The 26,992-nt window shown below is 37.4% G+C and overlaps 1 protein-coding gene across 1 annotated transcript in view; it reads right to left on the bottom strand.

Moving 5' to 3' along the window:
• Positions 1 to 26,992, bottom strand: part of RYR2 (ryanodine receptor 2) — a 440,097-nt gene that overhangs the window by 237,485 nt on the left and 175,620 nt on the right. The window contains exons 6-10 of the mRNA XM_074144589.1: positions 23,762 to 23,836; positions 22,930 to 23,008; positions 21,694 to 21,806; positions 9,100 to 9,199; positions 6,681 to 6,777 (exon numbers count right to left, since the gene is read on the bottom strand). Coding sequence (XP_074000690.1) covers positions 6,681 to 6,777; positions 9,100 to 9,199; positions 21,694 to 21,806; positions 22,930 to 23,008; positions 23,762 to 23,836 — 464 coding nt within the window. The remainder of the gene's footprint in view (positions 1 to 6,680; positions 6,778 to 9,099; positions 9,200 to 21,693; positions 21,807 to 22,929; positions 23,009 to 23,761; positions 23,837 to 26,992) is intronic.

Below are 26,992 nucleotides of genomic sequence, written 5' to 3'. Positions count from 1 at the left end.
AAGAGATAGAAAGGAAGAAATCCTAAATAAAAACATGCAATTTGTTTACCAAAGGAAATAAAAAGGATGCTGGGATTGTCTCTTGGATTCCATATAAATGAATGGGTACAGTAGCAACAGAGTGAGTGAAGGTAGAAAGACAGTGGTAGCACTTGAGAGATATAAGTCAAAAAGGCAGCAGTAAAGCCTCAGCAAAAGAATAAGTGACAGCAATCTGGAGGGGTACACAAAAAGAGCTGCAGGGCTAGAAATCAAGGATCCTTACATGGAAGCAAAAGGAGAAGCTCAGAGATTGGGGCTGTCATGGTTTGGGCCCTCAAACCAGGACAGAGGTCAAGGATGGAGCAGCAAGACTTTGTATGGGCAGGAAAGAAGATACATGCTACAAACAACCAAGTGGGCATAAAGCACTAGAATAGGGTGTAAGCTCTTGTGCCTTTAGCTAGATATTGTCTTCTCTACAGAATAGATGGTAAAGAACAGGTAGCTTGGAATAAAAGATATCTCTTCTTCATTGAAGGGTAAGTCACCTTGCCTTTACCATAACTTCATGCATTCCAGACATTGTCCCAGAGGAGCTGAATAAATTCATAACCTAGACCACATCATACTTTTTTATTCTAAGAAATCCAAAGTTAATTTTTAACTCATTTCATTAAAATAAATGTAGTAAATCGTTCTGAGATCGCTCAAACCAACTTTCTTAGAACTTGCTCTAAATAAAATCATTATTTGATAGGATGCACCTCTTTTTACATAGTCTCAACAACTGTTTAGTGCTGAAAAGAAAGTCTATTTCATAACATTTTAATTCTTCCTGAAACTGACAGTGGTAAGCCATAGCAGATACTGATATTACTAGGCCAAATGAAACATTGCTTTTAATGACACATGAATAACCTAGAAAAATTCTCTATCAAAGATTTACTACAGATTTACATTGACAGGATGGAAAAAGTAAAATGTCAAGTTGCGAAGTGCACAGAAGATGCACATTTCTTGCCAAACAGTCAAGAAAACCTGTGAATTACTATGAATTATTATGAAATTATAAATAATGTAAATTTATGAGGAAATTAAAAATAATAGCAGAGAGGGATATAATGAGTTATAGTCTTCCCCTAGAAAGCTCGAGATACCTTATATCTTCTGAACAATACCCATAACATTAATTCCTGAAATTTTTTTCTGTTCTTACAAAACACTTTATTTGCATAGTCTGCATATATGGAATAAGAGTTTGAAACACTTTTGTTTCGAATGAAAGTATCTATAAGGAATTCAGAACCTTTGCGAATTTTCAGTTCATCCTTCCTATAAACCTTAATCTACTTAATTAGTTGGTGTAATGAAGTCATTTTTGGTCTGACCTATGACTGTAAATTAAATTTAAAACATCATTCTTTCCCTGCCTACGTCGTTAATCTATTTAATTCCCCTTAATATAAACAGTGACTGGAGTTGGAACTGGCCACCCCGTTTTCTTGAGAGCGCGGGAGCGGTCATTGCAGCACCACGGACAGCGCAATCAGCCCGCTGGGAGAAAACTTCCCCAATTCACCTTTCAGTCACAAATCATCCTTCACACGTGCCAGATCCCGGCCTTTCTGGGGTACAACAGACCTCACCAGTTTTTAATGCCATACCAAAGAGTGCATTTTACCCTTCTAAAGAGAATAGCATGGAAAGGAAAGTGAAAAGGAGTTGGGATTGGCTAAGTCACATTCACCACTTTACAACCCTCTCTATTCATTTCCGAGACTAACACAAAACGTTCCATATAATTTACAAAACCTGTAATGTAATATGTTTAACCCAAAGAAACTCTCAAAGGCAGGAATGACAAAACTGCTTCTGGAAATGAGGCTACACACATACATTGCCTCCCGAAGGCTGATTCTGGATGGACGGTTTGATAACTTGGAGTCCGTTCCACCTCAAAGGATACTTTGCAAAAGCCAGGAGCACTTTGCTCTCTCTCACAGGTAATTTCTTTCTGTAATAATATATTTCTGAAGGGTCCAAATTGCACTGCAGTCAGCACTTTAAAGTACATATTGTAAATCAAAATGCCAATTAGTTGCAATGGGAACACATTCATGGCCCCCTCCTACACAGAGAACTATGAATACCCAAATACTCACAGCCCTACTCCTGTGTGGACTTTAAGGTCTAAAAGAATAGGAATGATGGGCGTATGATAAAGAGCAAGCATCACAACCCAATTGAATAAATAAAAAAAAAAAAAAAAAAAAAATAAGAGACAGAAAAAAAATCATTTTGATTATATACATCCACTGCCATTCATTTTTGGGGACTCTTAAGTAAAAATAATCCAAAACAAAGTAAACAAAAACTTTACAGTCATGTAAACCACTGTATTAATAATTAGCTGACATTTTTACAGGAAAATAAAAATGATACACATAATACAACAATGTCAAAAACGTATAATAATTCGTCTTAACTGAACAGTAAAAAAAGGAGGGGCTGTTGACTGATTCAGTTGCGATGGGGAAAAAAATCAGCTTATTACAAAGCTTTTAAAATCTCTGCTGCACAACCAACCTGAATTTATTATGAACATTTCTTGCACATTTTTTTAATTAAAAAGAGTGAAACAATGGTAAACACTTTCAATGTATACCTGCTCTAAATAGCAACTTCCACCATTATTAGAATAAATTTATTCATTCCTGTGATATTATAAAGTCACAAGTGAAGACTCAATACTATAATTATGAAATAAGGGTAAAAACACAGTTTAAGGATTCTATGAACAAGGCTTTAAACACTGTTCTTAATCCAGCAACGTACCTAACTAGAATGTGCAGTAAGTCATATTTAATTGAGTGAAATTGCACATACTTAGCTTTTTTCCTGTTCCTTTTTTGTTCTTCATCTGGGTGAGAGTGAGTGAAAAGTACCAGGGTCATGCCCAGTCTGCCTGTGGTGTTTTAAAAACAATACCACTACTTTTTTTCTAGCGTAATATCAAGTAAACCAACATATTGCCACAAACATCTCTATTTGCTCTGCTTTCAACTGAAATAGTTTTTAATTAGAAAGCAAACTAAGTCTAGCAGCTTCAGGGAGAATCTACTTTAAACTGGAAATGTACATTTCTGAGCAGATAGGAGCCCCCCAGCCTCGAGACTTCTGTGTGGTAAATAATCCACTACAACTATTAAAACTTATTTTAAGGTATCTGATTCCAGCTAGATGTTTGGGGTTTTTTTGAGGGGGGGGGGGGGGGGGGAAGGTGGGAAGGGAGGGTGGGGAGAATTAGTTCAGGCAATAAAATCCTATTTTACAATTTTTCTGGAGTTACTACTGCAAGAATCTGTTTAAATCAGTCCTCTGAGTCTCCCACTACACACGTACTCAAAGTCATCTTAAACTATTTATAGTTCAGAGTTGTAATCTTCGAATAACAGTTCACTGGCATTCCATCAGGAGCCAAGTATCAATACATAAAAGGCAGCATTATCAGAGACAACTCAAGATTTCTCACCAATTTTGAACAAGTTCAGCTGGATAGCAGCAGCAGCAGAGCAGATGGCTCTTCCAGGCACCATCCTCACTGGGAATTTCAATGCACCAAGAGACAACATCCTTGGCTATAGGTAGCCCTGGCACTTTGCCTCTGCGCTTACCCCTATGGCATGCCTGCATCTGCTGATGCCAGGGCAGAAGGTACATTCTACTGAGACAGGACACCACTGCCTGCAGGAGAGAGGAGACAAGAGAGCAGCCTCTGCTCTCACATGGAGCCTACAGCCCAATGGCAGCTCCTGCTCCTTCCAGAACTGAGGGGCCACAGCCACGTACTGAGGAGACAGCACAGGGTCAACTGCACGTGCAAGAACCATCACTACAGCTACCTAGTACAGGCCAAAGGAGCTTTCTGGATCTCAGTTCTTGGAGGGAGGGAAGGAACAACATCCTCCTCCTAACTAGTCTCTCACCTTGGCCAAATACCTGTGTCAAATGCTAGTTAATACTAGTGTCAAAAGTTGGCCCTGAACATTGCTCTTTTCTCACTGTTCATTGTGCAATCACATTTCACCACTCGATACAAAAGTCCTTCTTCTAAAAATACAACAATTCCACCCAACCTTCTAATGGTTGCAGTAGCACAATTTAAGGACTACATGGAGGGACACTCAAGCTCAACAACTTAGCAAAGAAACACAGTACACATTCAGAAAAAAAATATGAGATGCAGAAGAGAATTTTATAAGCTTTTTCTACGACAATTTCTGCCTCTGTGCTAGGCCTCTTGCAGCACAGACTTGGATGACCTTGACTGGGAGGAAGCTTTGTTAGGTACTGTAATCATGAATACAGTATCTGCACTGACACTGAAGGGTAGGTCTCCACTGTGCTAAATGCTGTTCCACAACAGTATGAACAGCTTGAGAACATGTGCTTTATTTTGAACTACTGGTAATCTTTGAAACACTTTTATACTCAAATTTACGTAACTGTATCAATGCTCTGAGAATAGAGAAAAACAGAAGTTATTTTTAGAAACTGCCTAGCAGGATCCTTCACATCAAAACAATTTATTCATTTCCAGGATTAGATACCAGGTGACATTACAGAATAAAACTGTTATTTTTAGGACTGTCTGATCTTTTATTTATTTGAAGAGGCATAAAGAGGAGGCCTTTGAAGAAAAATAAAAGTGAGATAGAGGAATTAGTGAGTCACAACAGAGATGGAACGTCTCAGTGTTCCTTTATGCTGCCATTCTGCAGAGCAGAGCTGCTCTTCAGGCATATGCTAGAACAAAACAAACCAAGTACAATCACAACTATCACCAGACTATTTCAGAAGGCAATGAAAGGATAATATGGAATTATTAAACTCCAAAGATATCATACTTTATCATGCCTTACGTGCAAAAGTTATGGAACTTAAATTTAAATAAAAGATTAAATAATTTATAATTTCCGACCTGCCAAAATTACCCTTATTTTTTAATATAATTCTACCAGAAGTTAAATACCACCCATCAAAATAAAGTATGCATACATACTGAAAACTGAAAGGAGTCACAACTTATCCTTTTAGATACTATTTTGAATAGGCAACAGTCCTAATTAGAGATAGAAATATAAAGGTTTTAAGCAATAACTAAATTTATTAATAATTTAAGTGGAGAAAGTGTGTGACAGAGCAATTATATCTAACTCCATAAAATTAAATGCAATCATAGATTATATTACAGGTTTATACATAAAAATAATTTAAAAAAATAATCAGAAAAGCAATAGAAGAATTTCATAAAAGGAAATATGAAAAAATAAATTATTTTTATTCTGTTTGTTTCTTAAAGAAAGTTCCTGAACAACAACAAAATTTCAGAAGATCAAATCTGGTTGTCACGAAGCACTGAGAAGCAACGTTATTTAGTATTGCTATCAGTAATAAAGACAAAGACACAGGTGCTATTTGCTGTCTACTAGCTCTGCTTCTTTTGGGATACTGGGCGGAGACGGCAAAAGGCAGACACTGCAGAAAGAAGAATAACAATCTGGTCTGCTTAAGGCACTGGTGTGCAGCTTAAGAAATGAACCCTATTCTGCCTATGGGACACAAAGATGCAGCATACGAGTGCACAAGCAGATCAAATGCATTTTTCCTTAACTTGCAACTTCACACTCCTTTATTGCAGTTTATATATAATGTTAGTCTGGTTGAAAAGAGACAGAGTTTTAGTGTGTTCTTAACCATTAAAGTTCATTACTGAAGTCCTTGATCATCATATAAATGTGCAATTACACTGCAATTACACTTTTTTTAAAGGAACTTTGCTATATTTTATGAGAGCTTCCAGTGTCTTGTTCTTATCTTTACAAATAAGAACAAAATAGAAAAAAAAACAAAAAAGTTTTTATTTGCCAAACAAGAAAACTCATCTGGGAATGAATGAATAGCATTTTCTTTGTCATGGAAATGAAGCTACCCAATATACTGCATTAAACAAACTATTCCAAAATCAACATTATCATTTAGCAATCTTCAGGCTGAAGGTAGGAATGAATTATATGACACTGCCTACTGAAAAGAAACCTAGGGTATATTTTATTAGAGCAAATCATTATGACTTTGATTCACCCATGTAATAACTCCACTGAGACATGCCACTTTCAGTGTCAGTCTCACCATTTGGATTTATTAGTTAACTGAGAGAGGCACATACTGAGCTTTCATTACTTCTCTACTTCCATTCTAGGATTCCGTTAGTCAAGAAAACAACCATAAATTAAGTTCTATATTACCATGACAGGTTTACCTGAGATTCAATACCCAGATCAGTAGTCTTGAAGGACTGGACAGTAATCTTAACATAACCTGTCCTAGGGAATTTTTTGTGGTTACAGAAAAAAAAAACAGCAATAAAGAAACCAACACATTTCATTCACAGTGTTTTTAAGTCAGGAAAGACAACAATAATTTATCAAAAATCACTATTGCTTTAACACCTGGTAAGTGAAATCAGACTTGAACAATACTGAAAAGAAAATGCAAGAGGCTCATGTCCAAAGTTCATCTCAACAATATTCTTATGAGTAATACATCTCATCACAATATCCTTCAAAAATCCGTACTATCAAGTAACACTGATTCAGCAACATTCGTTATTATTTTATTATCAACTGGAAACCTACCTTCTTTGCTCTTCTCCGTGTTCACCCGAAGGCACTGTCAAACATTCATCCATGTGGCCATGCAATAACCTCAGAACATCCCCTCCTATCAGGTATCCTTGAATAAAGAGAGAAAATCAAGTGCATTTGTCTGAACACAGCAACATGTAAAACTATAGTTCAAACTGTCAATAAATACTATCAGTTTTATTTCTTTTTTTTTTTTTTTTTTTTCTGTTGGTATTTTATGTTACTTTAGAAAGAGAGTCAGAAAAAGAAGATATCTCATAGCCTGGAGAGCCAGCTGAACATTGCCAAGTGAGAAAAGCTCCAAGTCAGCAAGTAGGAAAGGGTGGATCAGGAGAAAGAGAGTCACAGACTGGGGATTCTACAGAGTTAGTGCAACTTGGAAAAAGACTGATCCAACAGAAACAAGGAAGCAAGTATTTCCCTCCCAGATTACAACAGAAAAAGTTGGAGACTCTTCCATTTTACCTACTCACTTTTGGGTTTGATCTAAGTTAAGGATTCCAGTTTACATACTAATAAAAGAAAGATTTATGTATTTATTTATTTATTTAACTTTAAAATCCTTTTTGGTGTCTTTGGAAGTTTTCTGGGAGAAAAAACTTCTGGGAAGATCCACTCAAAGCTCTGCTTGACTTAAGACTCCCAACTTACAAACACTATTTATTTGGACTTCAAAGGGAAACTCCTACACTGCCTACACTATGATGCACATGCAGGTCCAAAGCCAAACGCTTGACTCTGCAGTGTACAGCTACAGGTATGCATGTTCACAAACTGATGTACAGAGCATACATGTAGCACTGCAATCCTTGAAGAACCAGGACATTGCAGCCAGAAAGCTGAAATTAAGGTCATAAATCTAATCAGTAAAGATATTGAAAAAGTCATTGCTTTTCCATCATCCTCTTTGCATCAGAGATGTGACATTAAAAAGAAATTTAATTTTATGTTATCCTACAAACATTGTATTATAATCTAATAACTGAACATAGTAGATAGTGCAATTCAGTGGTATTTTTTAAGTCTGACAAGCTAAACAAGTGTTTATATTTTGTTCCTAAGCAAATATGCCGAGAAATGCACAGCTGCTAAAATCATGTTACATAATTTTTCACATGATTTCCTTTGGGAAGAACATCACTATACCCTATCGTTGTGGACTTCTGCTTCCCAAACAGCCAAGCAGGTCTCACTAGTGAGGTTCACCAGAGAGATGTGAAGCAGCACAAATCTGAGTCTCAGCTAATAAACTAGACTGAGATTATTAACATGAATTCCACACTAGCATTGCCAGCAGTTGGAGGACAAGGAGAATAGAGTTTACAGGTAAAGGCAACAGGTTGGAGAGGAGAGAGTTTTCTCCTCTCATGAACAGAAAGGCTTTCTCCATAAAGTTTAGGACACTGTTAAGTAACACACTAGCATTTTTTTGGTAACATATTGCTCTAGAAACCATGTCAGAGAATCTGAATATGCAGAATGATTCTCACAGTCTAAAATCACAGTGCATATCCAGAAAGGAGGTGTTGGCAATGCTGTCCCTGAAATCCAAATGAGCAAAGCTGCAAGAGCATTCCACAACTCTTTTTTAAAATATGCCAGATAAAAAGAACCGATGTGAAATTTCAGTGTATTGCCTTTTCAAAAAATAGCACCCAAAAATTAGGGAGTAAGAAAGAAAGGACCTGCAGCTTTAACTTTCTTAAGGTCCTTTTACAATACCTACTTAAAATAATTATTCTGTAGGAAACTAGAAATCATTAGGCTTTACACTGTGACAGACTTTTCTGAAAAAGACAGCTGTTTTATTTTTCTCTGTGGAACCAGCATGCCATAAATTCAGGGATCCCAGTCCTTTCATGTAAGAAGTTGCATTAAAAAAAACCCTTCCTAATTTCCAAATGAAATAAAGACATTTCAAAGTTATTCTAGCCTGTCTCTTTCTGTCTTTCCTCTCCTTTTGTTTTTCTTCCCAATCACATGCTTTCCACAAAACCATTCCCAGTCTTAACTCCTAGGATTTCACATCCTTCTTCCAGTTCTCTTGCCTATTTTTTACTCAGTCTCAGGAACATGTAACCATGACTGCACACATCAGAATAATCTGAGAGAATATTTTCAACTTGGACCAAAAGCCTTTTTTTAAAAAAAACAATTATGAATGTTATCGTATCTTTAGCAAAATGGTATTTGAATGAGCTGTTCAGTATCCAGAAAAAAATATGCAGAGAACTATTAGTGTTACTTTCAGTATAGCTTTCCATCTGTTTTCAGAATATTTGTGTATTCATTTATTGGATTGAATGTTTACACAAGAGAAACCCACTTCCACACTTGGCAGAATAATTTGATTTTTCACATATTTCATTTACATTCAGTCTTTCAATAATTAAAGTTGAGTCAATCCTACCTTGGGCAACTTCACTTCCTGAACTGATTGGTGCTACACTCCAGAGGGTTTGCTGGAAGGCTGCATCAACATGTAAGCTTCCATTGCCATAAGAGAGATGCTAAAACCAGGAAAGAGAGAGGCTTTTATTTGGGGTTAATTAAAAATCTCATTACAGTATAAAATAACAGTATCAAACATTCTCTTGGTTTTTTCATACATAAATTGTTCCTATTGACTGCATAAGTAAAGTAAGACCTGGGTACTCTTCAACAGACATTAGAAATAAAGCTAGCTAGCTAAAGAATAACAGCATATTTGCCTCAGAGACATACATAAATGGCACAGAATGGTCAGCTGTTTGGGGTCTTAGACCATAGCAAACACTGAAGAACTGATTATTAAATGCTGTGGGGGTCTACACTGGTGTCCTTCCTTCTATACCCAATGGGATTTTTCACAAAGTTTGAATATTGGGAATTGACATTAATCTGTATTTCACGGGCAACTCCCCACTTAATTATTTCTTGTAGGCAACTAGCTTCCTAAAACTGACATCAGATCAAAAAAATCAAGTTATTAAGTAATTGATTTTGTAAGGCACTTCAGGGAGTTCCCAAAATATATTCTTGAACCAAGTGTTCATGATCCAAGCAAATCTGAAACGATCTTTCCCTGAAAGGCTCACTTCCTGCCTAAGCATTCAATGGATCCTCTTCTCTTACTGTGTTACTCCTTATCTTCTGCCAGTGTTGCAGGTCTTTACAGTGGATGTTACAGATGCTTTCTCATCTCAGAATTCTTCACACGTGTGTGTGTGCATGCTCCAGCTAGTTCAGTGACATTATTGTCTCAGAAACTCTCACCTCAAGGCATATTATGTATCGCCTCCATGCAAAATCCTTTGTCCCACACTGTCGGTCAGTTCCATTGACACACTCTTAGTACCAAACAACATAATCTTATGTATGATTATGAAACCAGGTGTTCTATAAATAAGCAGCTTCTTTGAAGTATACTGTTTATCCTATCAGGAAATAATTTTTCAAGTAATATTTAGACACTTTTATCAAAACTTTATTTTAAACTACTGGACAGTAATGGTGTTTATATACTAGTAATGGTCTCTGCTTCTGTACATTGTGACCAACATTAGCACCTTCTGGATAAAATTATTAACATGCTAAAGACAAAAATGGCAATGGAGGTCAGAAGGGGGTAGATTCCCGATGACGTGCAGAATTCTTCTGTCTTCCTGCCTGCACATCTTCTAGCTGTACAGCAGTACAAGCAATAGCACATCAGCTCATTTGGAAGGCTCCCTTAACAGCTAATGACATATAAAGTAAGAGATCTCACAAAAGCCATGTTTCCACTGCACCAGCACATACAACAAAGGATATTCAGTGAACAAACCACCACTTCACCTCTTATACTTCCCTTACTGCAGCTACATAACTTAGCCAACGGCAGACCAGGCTGAATGATTACAATCTCCAGTACACCTCCAGTCCCATTTCTGCCCAGCGGGCCTTAATTTTGTTAGGTTTCCTCTGGGATCACTACACAGATATCAGTTAGGGACAATAAGCAATTCAACCAGAACAGCGATGCAGGAATATTACTTTTTGAGGGAAACACATCATTCAGGGTAGGCAAAAAGGAAGAAGGTAACTGCCAGTTAGATCTGCCATCAACAAAGCACTTCTTGTAACTGTGTGCTTTGTACATGTAAATGAACTTACTTTCACACACAATGGTAGCAACTAAATTAGTGTTCCATTTTATAGATAGGACACAGAACAAAAATAGATTGCTGACATCTCTCTTCAGAGCACCTCTTATTTTGATCCATTCGACTCCAGTTGCAGCTCCAATTACAATCAGATGTCTCAAGCTGAGTCACCAGAGAATCATGCCTTTAAAAAGTATAGTTTAAATGACCTAATACAACACATGACCACCACAGCAGAGAAACAGAGAGTATATCTCTGCAATTCTCTTCTTTCCTTCACTTCCCTAGATTGCTTGCTGCATCCTTCAATTCACAATTTAAGGCAAGGGTCCTGACATTTACAATTCCATAAGCTATGGTGTTGAACCCCAGAACCATCCATAGCAAACAATAAAATGAAGTTTTGACCATGCAGAGAAAGTACCCTGCCAATGGATATTCAAGGATTCAATTACATCAAATGTATAGAAAAAATCCCAACAGATCAGAGATGCCAGTCTTAATCCTGGCATTGCATAACTTTTCAGTGCTATACTTTACAATCTCAATGTTGTTTTAAAGTCAACCTGCTGCCTGTCTGTAACTTATTTGGAGCTTATCTGCTTGGGTTTGTACTTTCAGCACAATAAAACTATCAAAATGAAACAAATTCCATAACACAGTGTCCAGGATGTGGACTTGATACTCCAACTGATGTTGAACAGCCTCCATACCTACTACACAGATCTTTGCTAGCTGCCATAACAGAGTATCTGGCAGAAGTAGCAAGTTGCCATCATTGATGATGACCACATGCAGAGCACATGTCTTTCAGGTATGCAGTAACAATATTTGCAAAGCAGAAATATGTTGGGTTCAGAAATCCCACTGTCTATTCTAAAGCTGGTATGGGTCTTCCCCATTACAGGTCCCTCAGCCTTTTGTCTCACCCAAATAATACCTTTACTGCACCAGCGTCCAGACTCAACCAAAAATCTAGATTTTTCTTACCTACTAATAGACTAATAATCGCCTAAACCAGCATTTAACCTACCATAGGCTTTCAATCACTGTTCAAAATTAAATTATGGTATTTTATGAATACAGATTAACACTACAGTCTCTAGACAGCTTCTCAAGGATAAACTCCAAGACTCAAATCTCCCAGAATTCTACAGGTTTCCCAACTGAACTTACCATCATGTTATAAACTCTGTACTGCTCTGCAGAAAAGTAACACAATCACATCTCTGTTCCTAGGTCTTCAAGAACATAGTGTATCGTAAGCTCTCCAGTGAGCTTGAAATCAGATGGTAATTTCCACAGGAACTGTTCAGCAGTGATTGCAGCAGCATAGCTGCATTTACAATAGTTCTAAATAGCTAGATGATGTATTTTAAATTTCACAGTCAGTCTGCATAAAAGTTTCTGTTCTCCAAAACGCGCATGTGTGCAAAGAGAAAAAAATAAAGGAAAACTTTTGCTTCAGGCTTCCTCTTGGCTGAAGTGTGGCAAAACTGACATCTTCTCTAGCTGTATCTATTTCTATCTGCACCTTACGTTACGATGTCTCTGCCTTCAACCTCAGACTGTTCCAAATAGAGAAAATAGCAAAGGAAAAATAATAATGAAAGTTTATTTTCTGGTACATTTTGGGAAATGCATACAAGGCAGAGCACTTTCCAGAAAGCTGAAGTACTGCACACAAGGGTGTCAACCATGCTGCTTCAAAAGTTAGTACCAGCTGATGCAGAGATCGAGTCTACAGACGTGATCCAATTCAATCTATTTCTCATCTGTGCACAGAGACTCTGACAATTGCTATTTCCCCTTTCTCTCTAACTGTCTTAAAATTACTACGAGTAGGACAGTGAAGGAGTTTCAAACCATTTAAGCACCTATCCTCAATGACCCAAGAACCTCTGAGATGTTCCAAGTCTTGAACAGACACCATTCCCACGACAGGTACACATGTGAGAATGCACACATCAGAGTAAGGGGGAGCACTTCATACGCTTCTCTACTTTTCCTTAGTCAGTCTGAGACCAGGCAAAGGAAAACTGCAAGATGTCCATACTTGGGGAAAGTCAAAAAGTACATACCTCTATTTATAACTTTAAAAAAAAAAAAAAAAACGCCAAAAAACCCAAAAAACCAAAAACTACAGAACCCAAAACAAAGCAAACTACATACACTCCCTTCTCCCTTTTTCTTTTTTTGAATTAGGAAGGAAAAAATATTTCTCATCAAAAAAATGACGAATTAGCAAGCTTCAGCAAAAGCCAAAGGTTCAAGTAGAAGCGTTCTAGATGTCTCTAGAACCAAAAGAATTTATCTTCCTACTTATCAGGTGTCATTTTTATTAAAATTTATTACCTGAGTCAGTGAAAAAGTATTCTGTAACATGGAGTATTACACTGACGCTGTCAAAATAAATGAAAATATTCAGTCACAGGAAGGGAGATACTGGAAAGAACTAGAAGTAATAACTGCATCTGTGTAAAGTTCTTGTATCATTAGTTTTTTGTGGTTACATCTAAAAGTGGCAATACATTTATATTCATTGCAACATCTATGTATACTCTGAATAAGTTTGAATGAATATGCATGAACTTACACTACAGTACAAAAAATCATTATCTAAGTTTTGACCCAAAGTAGGCAAAGCCCAGGAAATTTCAGATGGATTTAAAGCTGCACAAAGTCTTGGTTTCTTTGCATTTCTCTGAAGTGGTTTAAACAGTTGGCCAGCAAATCCACAAGCAAAGGGACTTCCATTGATAAGGAAAGAGAATTGCCAGTACTATACTAACTATTCCAGCCCCTCCACTTATCATAAATGTACCATCAGCAAAGGGAGAGTAGTAGCTAAAACCCTCAGACACACAGAAATTACTATTACAACTCAGCCATCGAGAATCATCTAGTCCACTATCACATAGCTGACCACGGGAAAGCATAAGGATCCCACAGAGGGTATATAGCAGTAGTCTGCATTCCCTCTCTTTATATTAGGTTTCCTTCCATGCAATAACCACAACAAGCCTGAAGTACATCAGCTACTATGCTTCCAAATCATTATCATTTAGTATGATTAGAAAAAAGAGCTTTCATTAACAAAATATTAATTTTACAGAAGCAAGCATCAAAAGTTAGGAAATAACAAAGTAGCCTATGGAAAAAGAATGGCTTCCGGTGAATGCATAATATTAGTTTTCAATGGTATGTTCCTGTACAATTTTTTCCACAAGTGCTGCCTCCTTGTATATACAGAATAAAGAAGCTCAACTTCATGAACAGCTGCTCAGTGCTTTGTTTTCTCCTCAATCTTCTGTCTGCAGCCTCGTGCTTTATTCAATATAGTCAAAGCTTTGAAAAGAGAATAATTAATTTTCTCATAGGCTTTTCTCTTGCTACCAACAATTACAAGTATTTCATGAAACACAGCAAATATTAATGAATTCATTTTCTCAAAATCCCAAAGGAGTAGCATTATAGCCCATTTTCCAATGGGGAGTGGAGGTACATAGATTGCACAAAGAAATTTTCATTAATCTAGCATACCCAAGATGAGGTGAGTTTTGATGTTCAAGGCACATCTTGCATTCACCTCAGTTGCAGGTATCAAGGCAGAGCAACTCTGGGACCTCAACCTCTAGCAGAAGGAGGAGACCTCAGAGCCACAACTCAGGTACAGAATATTCCAGGTAAGGAATGAAGAGTTCGTGACTTCTTGAAAGCAAGCCTAGTATAAAAGCAGACCTGCTCAGCAAATTCCACAGCAGAGTCTAGTACAAAATCTAATTCTCCAGGAAAATAACTAACTAAGCATCATACACCATTCCTCCAGCTGCAATTCCCAGCCTGAAATTTCATCTTCAAAGGTGCTTCATTCCACAGTCTCTCTGTTACTTAGCTCTGACGCATCCATCGAACTCCTATCAGCACTAAGACAGCATTTCATAAAAAGCCAGTGTGACTGTATATCTAAGATATTTCATAAAAATATATTAGTGCTATAATTTTTGCATTTTCTAATGCAATGGTTTTTAAAAATTCAATAAAATTATTTTTGTGGTATAATTCATATGTAATTTTCCTGTATTTTTTAAATAAAATAAAAAGGTAAAAAAAATCCCACAGTTACAGTAGGTTGCATTACACTTACACCCACATGAATCACAGGTAGAGAAGGAAACTTTAAAACCATTTTTTAGACATCTGCCACCTAAACTAACACAAAATCACCTGCAGGACTAGGCAGTCAGCATACCATGGGTGACTGCTGTACCTTAATACAATGGGTTTCCTAGATAGTGGTTGATAGCAGTTAGCTACCCTAATTGTTCCAGGCCTCTCCCACTCTCTTCGAATCTTTATCCCAGTCCTATCGCTCTCGCCTAGCCAATCCAGCTTCCCAACCCAGTTACAGCCTACTTTATCACTCAGAATTAGGACCTCCTCCTGCTTCAAAAGGTTCTCCTCAGACCTACAAAGCCTGAACATAGCCTTTTGGGTTTTTTCTTGCTCAACCTCTTCTTTCTCATGTCAGCCAGCATTAGACTTCTTTCCAGAAAATCACTACAACTCCTGCCCTTCAACTCTTTTATTTCTTAGCCCCAGACTTTCCCCTCTCTGGATCTTTGTCCAGTGGTTTGGTTCTCCCCAGCCAGCCCACTCCTTCTCTATAGATCTCTCTTGTCATCCTTCATTCCCAGTCCCACTCCACCGGTTCTTCTATTTGTTTTTCCTGCCAAAACAGCACAGGTTTTCTGCCCCAAATTTCTGACACAACTGTAACCAGCAGGTGCCCACTCATCCCTTGTCACCAGCTTCTTGTCCCAGATGATTTGTTAGTCCCTTACTGCCTGCCCGCCTGCCTTCAGCTGCCAATCTTTTCAGCCAGTCATCAAGTCCCACTCACTTTCCCTCCTTCCCACCTCAGTCCCAGGCTCCTGTCCCTGCTACATCACCTGCCTTTTGTTCCTTCTGCTTTCTCATAGCTTCCTCCTCCACATATCTTAAATGACAGCAGATCACCAGCAGCACATAAAACACTGAGTTCTCAGCTGTCAGTACAGTGCCTGACTTCATCCCTGACTTGAGCCACCCATTAAAGGAATATCTGGTTCCACCAGGGCTAGGGTGTATTTAATTATTCACTGTAGAGGGAGTTTAAACAGTTCATTAACATTCAAGAGGTGCAAGAAGTCTAGCTTCTGCAAAATAGACAGTCATATTTTAGCTACTAAAAGAAAATTTTAAACATCCTCCCTGGGCACAACAAGCTGCGTTATATCAGGAGAATGCTTTTTTATTAACTTTAAGCAAAGAGAAGCTTGTTACCTTTTTTTTCCTTTTTTTTTTTTTTTTTTTTTTTTTTTTTTTTAAGTTAGCAAAAAGTACACCTGTGATATCAGGAAAGGAACACCCCTTCTAATTTCCTGTTATAAAGCATGGGATGCTCAACATTTTCAAGAAAATGATACGAAATTTCTTAATGATGTGAAATTATTTTTTCCTTCCCTGTCTTCATGCTTAGTGACATCTGACCTCTTCTGGATGAACTAAGAAAAAAAAATTATCTCAGACCAATAAAAAACCAAGCAAACCAGAAATAGATGCTACTATTTCTAATAAGTAATGTTTCACACTACATGAACTTGATTATAAGCACTTTGAAGCAGGATTTTAGAGGGCAGAGCAGCTTGACAACCTTAATTATCAGGAAGATCTACCAGCCTCCACAATAACATTTCAAATTGTATAAAGACTCTGTGGGAACCACATTATGATCAGTGTAATAGAGCAGCTCAACACTACCTTGTTCCATTAATTTCAGATTTGTTTACGCAGATTTAAATTATTTTTAAGAAAAAGCTTTTCAACAACAAAATAAATGATGGAATTATGAGCTTACACAGAAGAAAGTGAAGTCCAATTACTGAGTTTCATACTATCAGAAAAAAAAATGAAAGGCGGGAGAATAAAATCTTAAAAGAAAAAAAAAAAAAACCAACACAAAAAAAACCCCAAACCAAGACCACACTGCTATGTTCCCTGGAACTCTTGCACCAACAAATGCTACCAATATTTAGAAGCTGTCACAACCATTTGATAATAAATAAGATAATTAAAACTAAGAAACTAAAAGCTGAAAATTAGACAATGTATTTGATGCAAGAAGATGCAGAGGGAGTGCCTTTCCAGTACTCGGGAACCTGTCCTGTTGTTCAGGACAAATGACAGGTATCAGCTCCACCTTTCAAATATTTTTATATTATTTGGATGATATTATTTTTGAAAGGGAACTCCATCATCAGTTAGCCATGATAAAAATCTTGCAGGAAAAGCTTACACTTCAAAGGAAAGTTTCTAATTACTTTCATAGCAGTTTCCAGTAAAGGTCATTTAAGTCAAAGAGGCAAACCTCAAGGCTTGTTCACAGATTTGCATAATGCAGCTGCAGGCCAGCATTACAGTCAGGACAGCAACTACATGTATATCCCAGTGCAGAAATTGTTGCAGTATACTGAAATCTCTGCACTGTAGATTCAAAGTTGGGATTTTTTTTCCTCTTTCCTGACTTCTGAGCTTGAATAACACTGACCTGATTGATACTAATTTTCACTTTTATCTTCATTACATATTTTGTATTTCAACTTCATGTCTAAGGATTTTTTTCTTTAATTACGTTTAAAAGACTAAGTTACCCAGAGGCTTCATGAATTTGAAAGAAATTACAAGTAATTGAATTTCTAAACTATTGAAAATTGGTAATTTTGAAAGCAATCATGGTATATAACTAACAGGCAAAGGTAAACCACAGTGCAGGGGTACCTGCTAATGTGTACAAGGTGGGGAAACATACTGGAAATATTACATCTGTTCATTGGCCTGCACATTCCTCAAGAGAGGAAACAGTGGCTTGAATTTCAGTGGTGGCAATATTTACAGCTGAACATCTTTTCATGTTATGCTAAGAGGGTTCAGCAGAGCCAAGTCTCCCCTCTGAAGGATCTGGCAACAGCGCAGCTTGTGCGTTATGCAATGCCACAAGCAGATACATAAGTGCTTTTCCTCAGAAATACTACACAGAAAAATATGCATCCAAAATCCCATTATATAGGTAGGGAAAATGAGAGTCAGAGCAACTGAATGACTTGCCCAGAGATGCTGCTGTGAGTCAACAAAGCCAAAATCCACATCTCTGGACCTTTAGTTTACTATTTTGCCCCTAATCTTCCTATCAGTTTAGCATTTGTTCACTGCGATTAAAGAGATGACTTCAGGTCAAAAAAAATGAAGTTAATAGTCTTAAAATCTTTATTTGATGGAAAGCAGGGAAGGGGAATTATAGGAAAGTCCTGATATTTTCTTAATACTTTAACAGTGGTTGCCAACTGAATTAGGTCTAAACACTAAGCTACTGACTACACCAATATCATAAAGTCACAAAGTCAATTGGAAAAAAAATTAAGTAATTAAGCTGCACTCAGACAACTGAGACTCAGTTGCTCAGACTGAAAGGGGACCTCATCAATGCTTATAAATATTATAAAGGACCTCATCAATGCTTATAAATGGGTGTCAAGAGGATGGGGTAAGGCTCTTCTCAGTGGTGCCTGGTAACAGGACACGGGGCAATGTATACAAGCTGGAACACAGGAAGTTCCATCTGAACACATGGAAAAACTTCTTTACTTTGAGGGTGCCAGACTGTCCTGGGTTGAGCGACACAGAACTAACTTTTAATGCTGGGGAAAACTGCACTTTTAGAAGACTAGCGTCTGAATCTGTGAAAATATTTACTTTATAGCCAGCCAGGCTCTATGGGATTCAAGGCCTCAGTGTTTTTGGGCCTTGCCAGGTGCAGGGACGAGGAGGAGCAAGGCCTGGGCATTTGACACAGGCTGGCCAACAGGATTATTTCATACCATGAACGTCACATTCAATATAAATTAGAAAAGTTTGCTGCGTAGCTCTGTCTCCCTTGATGGCAGCGGTCCAGACAACTCCTTGCCCTGGTGCCAGACCCCTGAGGCCTTCCTTTCCTCTTGAAGCCATTGCGTTTGCAGTGTCCAACATCTGTTGTCCGCTGATGGGAGTGCACAGCTTCCTACTGATATAATTGGCTGAGTATAATTCTTGTATATCTTATATCAGCATTGGGATTAATACTGGTTCTTTAGTATTATTGTTAATTATTTAGTCTTATTCTATTAAATCTTTTATATGTCAACCCTCGTGTTTTTTTGTGTTCCCCGATTCCCTTTTCCGGGTCGGAGGGGTCATCGGGTGATAGAATAATTGTCTAAACGACAATGAATTGTTACAGATTTTCTCAAACCATAACACAGAGCACTGGAACAGGCTGCCCAGAGAGGTGGTGGAGTCTCCTTCTCTGGAGATATTCAAAATCCGCTTGGATGTGTTCCTGTCCAACCTGCTGTAGGTGACCCTGCTTTGGCAGGGGGGTTGGACTAGATGGTCTCCGAAGGTCCCTTCCAACCCCTACTATTCTGTGATTCTGTGAACTGGAAGACTAACCTATGAAGCTGACATAATTCTGCTCTCCCTTTGTATTATAGAAACTAAGTTCTGATTACATTTTGAAAAAGCTATGGCCTGTGAATGAACTCGATTCATCTGTTACTTTTACATACAGATCTTTGCCCCAGGATTGTTAACCTGTTTATCTTAATTTGGAGATAATTAGCAAGGTGCTTTAAAACACAGAGCAAGATTGTAATATAAAAAGTTGACACTTCAACCCTATTCCTAACAGTATATAGACAGAGAACGTTTGATAGAAAACTTAGCTTTTCCTAAGGTTTTAACTCTAAGTACACAATGTACATAAACCTAACTCTCAGCATCCTGCTGATCATCACTCTCTGTCAAGGGATCTATCTGAGGAACTCCTCAACCTTAGAAAAAGCGTTTTTCAACTGGATTCAATAGAGCCTATTTGGTCTTACTATCCAAATGGATTCATAAAAAAAAATATATTCACTTACTGGTAACTGGCTAATGCAGTCTTTATCAACTGCTTGAATTTTCATAAAAGTATCATTGCTTTATTTTTAGTGTTAATATAACTATTGAGTAGGTAGCAAAACCACAAATATTTTTAATTATGAAGATACTTAGTTCACCAGCTCTTAATTTAGTCTGAAAAAACATCTGTTCATAAAAACGTGAGGGTGAGTACATGTAAGAGCAAAATTAATTTGATGAATTCTTGCTCCTTCTTACTATCAAACCAGAGCTGAATAACTGGTATAATATACTATTCATTAAAATCTAGCTCTAAACCATTTAAAGACTATAATACAGATATTAAAATATCAAGAGCATAGATTTGTGTCATTTCTCTCTACACTGAAAATATAATTTATTTTTAGTATATTGATATTTTGCATGGAAGACGCAGTATACACATTAACAACACACGTTGAGGAAAATCTGCCTTTGCAGACAGCGTCATGTCTCTTGCTGTATAAAAGTATATATGACAGCCTTGAGAATCAACAGTTGAGGCACAAACCCTATATAATATAAAAGGCTAATTTACTAATTATAGGGCAGAAAATATGAGTTCAGGCATATACCCACACAGAGACACAATTTGGAGCAAAAATCAACTTCAGCAACTTAATTCAGCAATTTGATGAATTTGAAAAAAATTCAATGTCTTTAAACAAAACCTTTTCATAAATTAGATTTGTCATTAATTTTGTCCACAAAAACTTGCTTTTCCAGTTACAATTCTCAAAGTAGTTATTAAAAATAATTTTAAAGTGCAAAAGATGAACAGAATACATACGAAAAATAACTCATCAAATAAGTTACTGAGCTTCTAATTAGAAGTGACAATTATATTATAATAATTATCCATTTCCAAAAGAAGGGAGAACATTTTCAATTTTATCAAAAAGACATTATTTTAAAGCCTTATTAAGCTCTTCACTTCTTTTTCTAAATACTGTAAAAAAGCTTTCATAAATAATGTTTCATACTATTAAAAAAAAGTTATAAAATACAGAATAAACTTTAATGTTATATGCAGATGTGAGATAGTCCTCTTGACAAAGCTAAAAACACTTCCTCTTTAAAGATCCTTTTTTTAGCTGTAGCTGCATTTGCCAGATCACTGGGGATGATTTTACAGAAGCTTCCCGCAGACTCATTTTCTTCTTATTTTCATCTTTTTTTTTGCCCCACGTAGAATAGTTCAGGTGCTTGCAACACCAAGAACACAAAAAGAAATTGATCTTAAAATGTTGAAAAGTTTCATTACAGAACAAATGGGAGATACTTTGATGAGGAAGAAAGTTATTTAAACCAGTGATAAAAAGCAGCTACCACAAAGTTTTAAAATAATTAAATTATATTAAGTATTTTAATTATAGTTAATTATAACATGTCAGTAGCTGTATGTATTACACCGTACATAATCTTTAAGAAAATATGGACATTTTAAAGCCCACAAAATGCTATGTACCTATGTGAAACATTCCAAAATTTTATCACAAATTTTTAATTCATATATGATAGTGCTGTGAACCTCTGAACACACACAGGAACTCTAAACAACTCAACTATGCAATTTGGACAGATTTCCTTTTTTCTTTATTTTCTTTTTGTGTCTTCATTACTAAATTTTTCAACTTCTAGTCCATTATTGAAATGAACACAAATTAGGTTAGTCGCATATCAATGTCACACTTTCAGAGCTTCAGTGTCTTGGTTTGCAAAATGGTATCAAGTACCAGTTTAAACACTTCAAGCTATACTTTTGCAGAGATGGAAACGTAAAACAGACTTTAGTATTAACACCTTTATTAACTGTTTTTTCTGTAGAGGAAGCACTGTACAGATATTCTTACAGAACTTACCAAATATCTTTCTGAAGAGACACTGACTAAAATAAGATCATCTCCAACACGCACTTTTTCTCCTTCTGATCGTTGCTTGGAAGCAGGATGGATGGTCCACCAGCATGCCTCACCTATATCATTATTGAGTAACAGCAGAGAAAGAAATTAGAAAGAAAATGCCCAACATTATCACCATTACTTTCACATTTATCTCAATCCTAAAATTCTGAGCTAGTTTTCAGGTGGCTAAACCAAGTGTCCATGTGTTTTCAATACCTAATACCATTCCTGCACCACCTTGTCAGAAACTCAGCTGGAAATAACATACACATGGAGAAGGCAGTGATTCTGTCTGGAACAGTGATTCCAGAGATAAGTAAAGAGGTGGCTCCCTGTGTTCTCTAGGCAACCTGGTCCAGGTTGCTTTAGCTAAAGAGCTTCCTTGTCACCTTTGTTCCAGGTTCTGGGAAAGACATCAAAGAATATTCCACCGAGAATTAGAACAAAGAAGTGAGGCAATCCATCACTAAGGTCAATAAAAATAAGCATTTACAATATTGCTTAAAATAATATTTGAAAGATCTCATAAACCCAAACTCAATTATGTTCTTCCACTTCCTGCTAGAAACACTGACTGCTAGTTTTTCTAACTCCCCATTTATAAATATTAAAGTCACAAATTTTGTTCCCATGATAAACCTTGCTTTCAGATATACTTCTTGAACAAAAAGCATGCTTTTCAGAAAAGAAATCTCTTTTATCTCGGAACTGTTCACTTGTTGTAGTTATTACTGTTATTACTGCTAGCTACAGCAAGCCTTTAAAAAACAAGCAAATGTTTCTAATTAAACAATTACACAATACTGATGGCATTGCAAGAAGCTATATCAGTCTTAAAAATACAAATCCAAGCCACCAGCAGTTCTAAAACTTTCATAGAATCTTTATTTAAAATAATAGAAGTTTAAAAAGTTTTCAGCAGAAGGCTTCTACAAGAATAACAACCAGGGAATATTCCTTTACTTATATTCAATATTATAAATATATATTTAAATATGAATAGACGTGTTTATATCTAATAGATATAATCTATTAGAAAATGTAAAGATAAGATACTGTACATCTAAAACATGGAAATATTAGTCTTGAAAATAATCTTGATTTTTACGTGATTTATATGTATTTATAGGTCTCCACTCTGATTTTTAGACTAAAAGTATTCTTTATTACATAGTCTTTCAAACTAGTCTTTACCTGTTGTGTCCTCTTGCAATCCTACATCAAATGCCAGCTTATCCATTGAAGATCGAGATGTAGAGAGGCAGCATAGATACTATCAAAAGAAAAAAGCATGCATTACTAGTTCTACGCACATCTGATAATCCACTGAAATATAAAAAGCCATCAACCTACTAATACTGGATTAACTATCCTTAAATTATCCCTACTAGTCACTATCAAGAACATGTATGCCTGATAAATAGAGACTCAAGGAGACTCGACAAAGATATACGTTCTAAAATAACGTCTCACTCTATCCAGGCTATCTTTCCACTGAGATGGGAATAGGGAGAGTGGAAATAAAGGAGCTGGTTGCATTCAAGTTCAGCTCCATGAAGCCTCACTTGTAGTTAATGAGTTTGAAACACATATAATTCATCAGGAAATTGAAGAGTAAGGCTTCTGTCCAAAATACATGCAAGAAGGAATTTCCTTTTCCACTCAGTCTACAACATATGTTCAGGTTGCCAGCCAGATGCCAGCTGTGGATTCAGTCGCAGCTTATGCAATCTGCAATATCCAAGGGAAAAGAAATGAGAAATCACCAACTGAAAATAGACTGGCAAACAGAAAACTCATAACTATAGAGCCAGACTTAGTTTTATCACTTATCCAGATACGACCAGATCGATTTTGTATTCCCAAGCATCTACCCTTCACAAAGGTTTCCATTAACCACAGGTTAAATGCCTCTTTGATGTGAATAATTCTCCAGATATCAGTAAATGGAAATAGTCTGGGCACTTTCACACACAACTTTCATACAAAAAAGAAATCATTGCTGCTACCAACTCCTGTTACATACCATGCCACTGTAGGAATGGCGCAGCAGGATTGCATGCCCATAGAGCAGTGTTCGATGGCCACCACCCTGTGCAGACTGAAAGATAAAGAGGAATGATATACTGGTATGTTGTAATAAACATTGGGCCTTTTGAGAAAGAAAAAGGGAAAAAAAGAAATTCTCATCAAATTCTGGACAATCTGTTTTTGCCTTGTATCAGAGAAGTCCATTTCTTGACAAAATGCTATTCGGGGATTAGTTCAAGAAGGCAGTTTTATGAATATGTTTTCTAGTTCTGATTGGCTCTTAATATATTGACCTTCTAAGTCCTTGGGACAGATCTAAGGTAGAATCTCGACAGGCGAATCTAGAAGCTACTGACTTTGCTCTATTACAGAATCACAGAATCACAGAATCTTAGTGGTTGGAAGGGACCTTTGAGATCATCGAGTCCAACCACATTAAAAAAAAAAAAAAAAAAAACACAAACAAACAAAAAAACACAACACAAAACCAAACAAACAACAACACCCCCCCCCAAAAAAAAAAAAAAAAAAAAAAAAAAAAAAAGCAAGCAGCATCCATCAACTAAACCCCACACACAACACCCCACCACAAACCAACAATCCCGGGCACTAGATCATGCCCTGAAGAGCCACGTCTACCCGTTTCTTAAATACCTCCAGGGATGGTGACTCCACCACCTCCCTGGGCAGGCTGTTCCAGTGCTTGACCACTCTCTCAGTAAAGTAATTCTTCCTAATATCTAATCTAAACCTCCCCTGCCGCAACTTCAGACCATTTCCTCTGGTCCTGTCGTTATTCCCTTGGGAGAAGAGGCCAGCCCCCGCCTCTCTACAGTTTCCTTTCAGGTAGTTGTAGAGGGCAATGAGGTCTCCCCTCAGCCTCCTCTTCTCCAAACTAAACATGCCCAGTTCCCTCAGCCTCTCCTCATAGGACTTGTTCTCCAGACCCCTCACCAGCTTGGTGGCTCTCCTCTGGACACGCTCCAGCACTTCAATGTCTTTCCTGTAGTGAGGGGCCCAAAACTGAACACAGTACTCGAGGTGAGGCCTCACCAGTGCCGAGTACAGAGGCACGATGACTTCCCTGCTCCTGCTGGCCACGCTATTCCTGATACAGGCCAGGATGCCGTTGGCCTTCTTGGCCACCTGGGCACACTGCTGGCTCATGTTAAGCCGGCTGTCCACTAACACTCCCAGGTCCTTTTCTGCCAGGCAGCTTTCCAGCCACTCTTCCCCAAGCCTGTAGCGTTGCTTGGGGTTGTTGTGGCCGAAATGCAGAACCCGGCACTTGGCCTTATTAAACCTCATCCCATTGGCCTTGGCCCATTGGTCCAACCTGTCCAGGTCCCTCTGTAGAGCCTGCCGACCCTCAAGCAGATCAACGCTCCCACCTAGTTTGGTGTCATCCGCAAACTTACTGAGGGTGCACTCAATCCCCTTATCTAGATCATCAATGAAGATATTGAACAAGACTGGCCCCAAAACTGAGCCCTGAGGGACACCACTGATGACCGGCCGCCAACCAGATTTTGCTCCATTAATCACAACTCGCTGAGCACGGCCATCCAGCCAGTTTTTTATCCAGCGGAGGGTACACTTGTCTATGCCATGATTCTCCAGTTTCTCCAGGAGAATGCCGTGAGGGACGGTGTCAAAGGCCTTACCAAAGTCCAGGTAGACAACGTCCACAGCCTTCCCCTCATCGAGAAAGCGGGTCACATGGTCATAGAAAGAGATCAAGTTGGTCAGGCAGGACCTCCCTCTCATAAACCCATGCTGGCTGGCCCTGATCCCTTGGCTGCAAGGGAAGTGCTGCATTCACTGATGAGGGAAAAAGGTGTACTTTGTACTGTCACCAATTTGGTATAAAATATATTCCAGAAGCTTGAATCCTTCTTCTTTGGGCTGAAAGCAGGCGGCCTCTAGAGAAGAGCAGTTTTGATGTGCGTCACAGTACCCTCTGCACCCTTATATATTGTTAAATCTCTCCATATTCACCCACTTTCCCTCCAAATTATATACTTTTCTATATAGAAGGTACACAGAGGGAGCTTCTGGAGTATTGTTGCTGTTTTACCAGGATGTATTAATGATATGTCAACCACACTGAAGATCTTCAACCTCCAGACTGCTTGCCCCATAGTCTTTAAATACTATCAGACAGAATTCTTTATCTTCTAGGCCAGCTAGGTGCTCAAAGACATCCAAGCTAACTCAACAGGATTTGGGGGTTCTGAAAATTCAAAAATCATGCCCCAAGTAAATGTTCCTATTGAGAAATGCAGCATAGATCTTAAGTGAAAGAAAATTAAAGCAATACAATTCACTTTTATCCCAAGAAACTGCAACTGTTTTTTTCACAGTATTTTCATTAGTTTCTGTTTATCTATAATCAGTCATGAAAGAATAAATAAATCTTGTTAAAACATGAGCAACCTTCCAACTTCTGCTGAACATTTATGAATTCCTTAGACTGAGATGCAGCTGACTGATATAGGTCAGGAGCAGAGACTGTCAGGCAAGACGCTGTCAAGACCATAAGTCCATATTCCTCTGACAGAACATTTCACATAACATTATGCAATATCAATAAATACATATTTTCGAGTCTATAAATGTGACAACTCCATAAGCAGCATTATTCTTTCATATAGGACTCCTAGTTTAATTTCTTATATACAGCATTTATAGCCTTTCTTTTATTACAGTAAACTGACCTTCTGTTTGACTGGAGCATCAGATTCATTACAGAATAAATTGGAAACAATCATACTATGTTATTTCTCTGGCAGCTTCATTTCAGTTTCAATTTAACTGAATGACTATGATAGAAACTCTCGATTATTTCCCCTCCTCATTTACTGGTTGTCCTTCCTTATCTCTTATCCATTAGCATAATATTTGTTGATCTTTGAGTTACTTGGTCAAGTAAAAAAAAAAAAAAAAGATGAATAGGAGTGAAAAAGCAAGCACTTCAAAAAATAATAATTTCAGCACTTTTAAGAAACTGCCTGGAATTTCTGGTTTCTATCTTTATTGAGAAGAGAGCATCTTGATGGACACAAGGTATATTTTGACTTTGAACAAACTGCATAGCAGTCAAAATACAGGCAGGCACATTCAATAATCCCTCTGGAAGACTGAATGGCATGATTTTTTATTATAAAAGAATAAAAGTCATGGTCTTTGTCACAGACACAGTCTTGACAGTAAAACATGGAGATTT

This window comes from Numenius arquata, chromosome 2 (assembly GCF_964106895.1).
Source record: "Numenius arquata chromosome 2, bNumArq3.hap1.1, whole genome shotgun sequence".
NCBI lineage: Eukaryota > Metazoa > Chordata > Aves > Charadriiformes > Scolopacidae > Numenius > Numenius arquata.
Note: the sequence above shows the minus strand (reverse complement) of the source record. Positions and strands in the feature narration are given on the sequence as shown.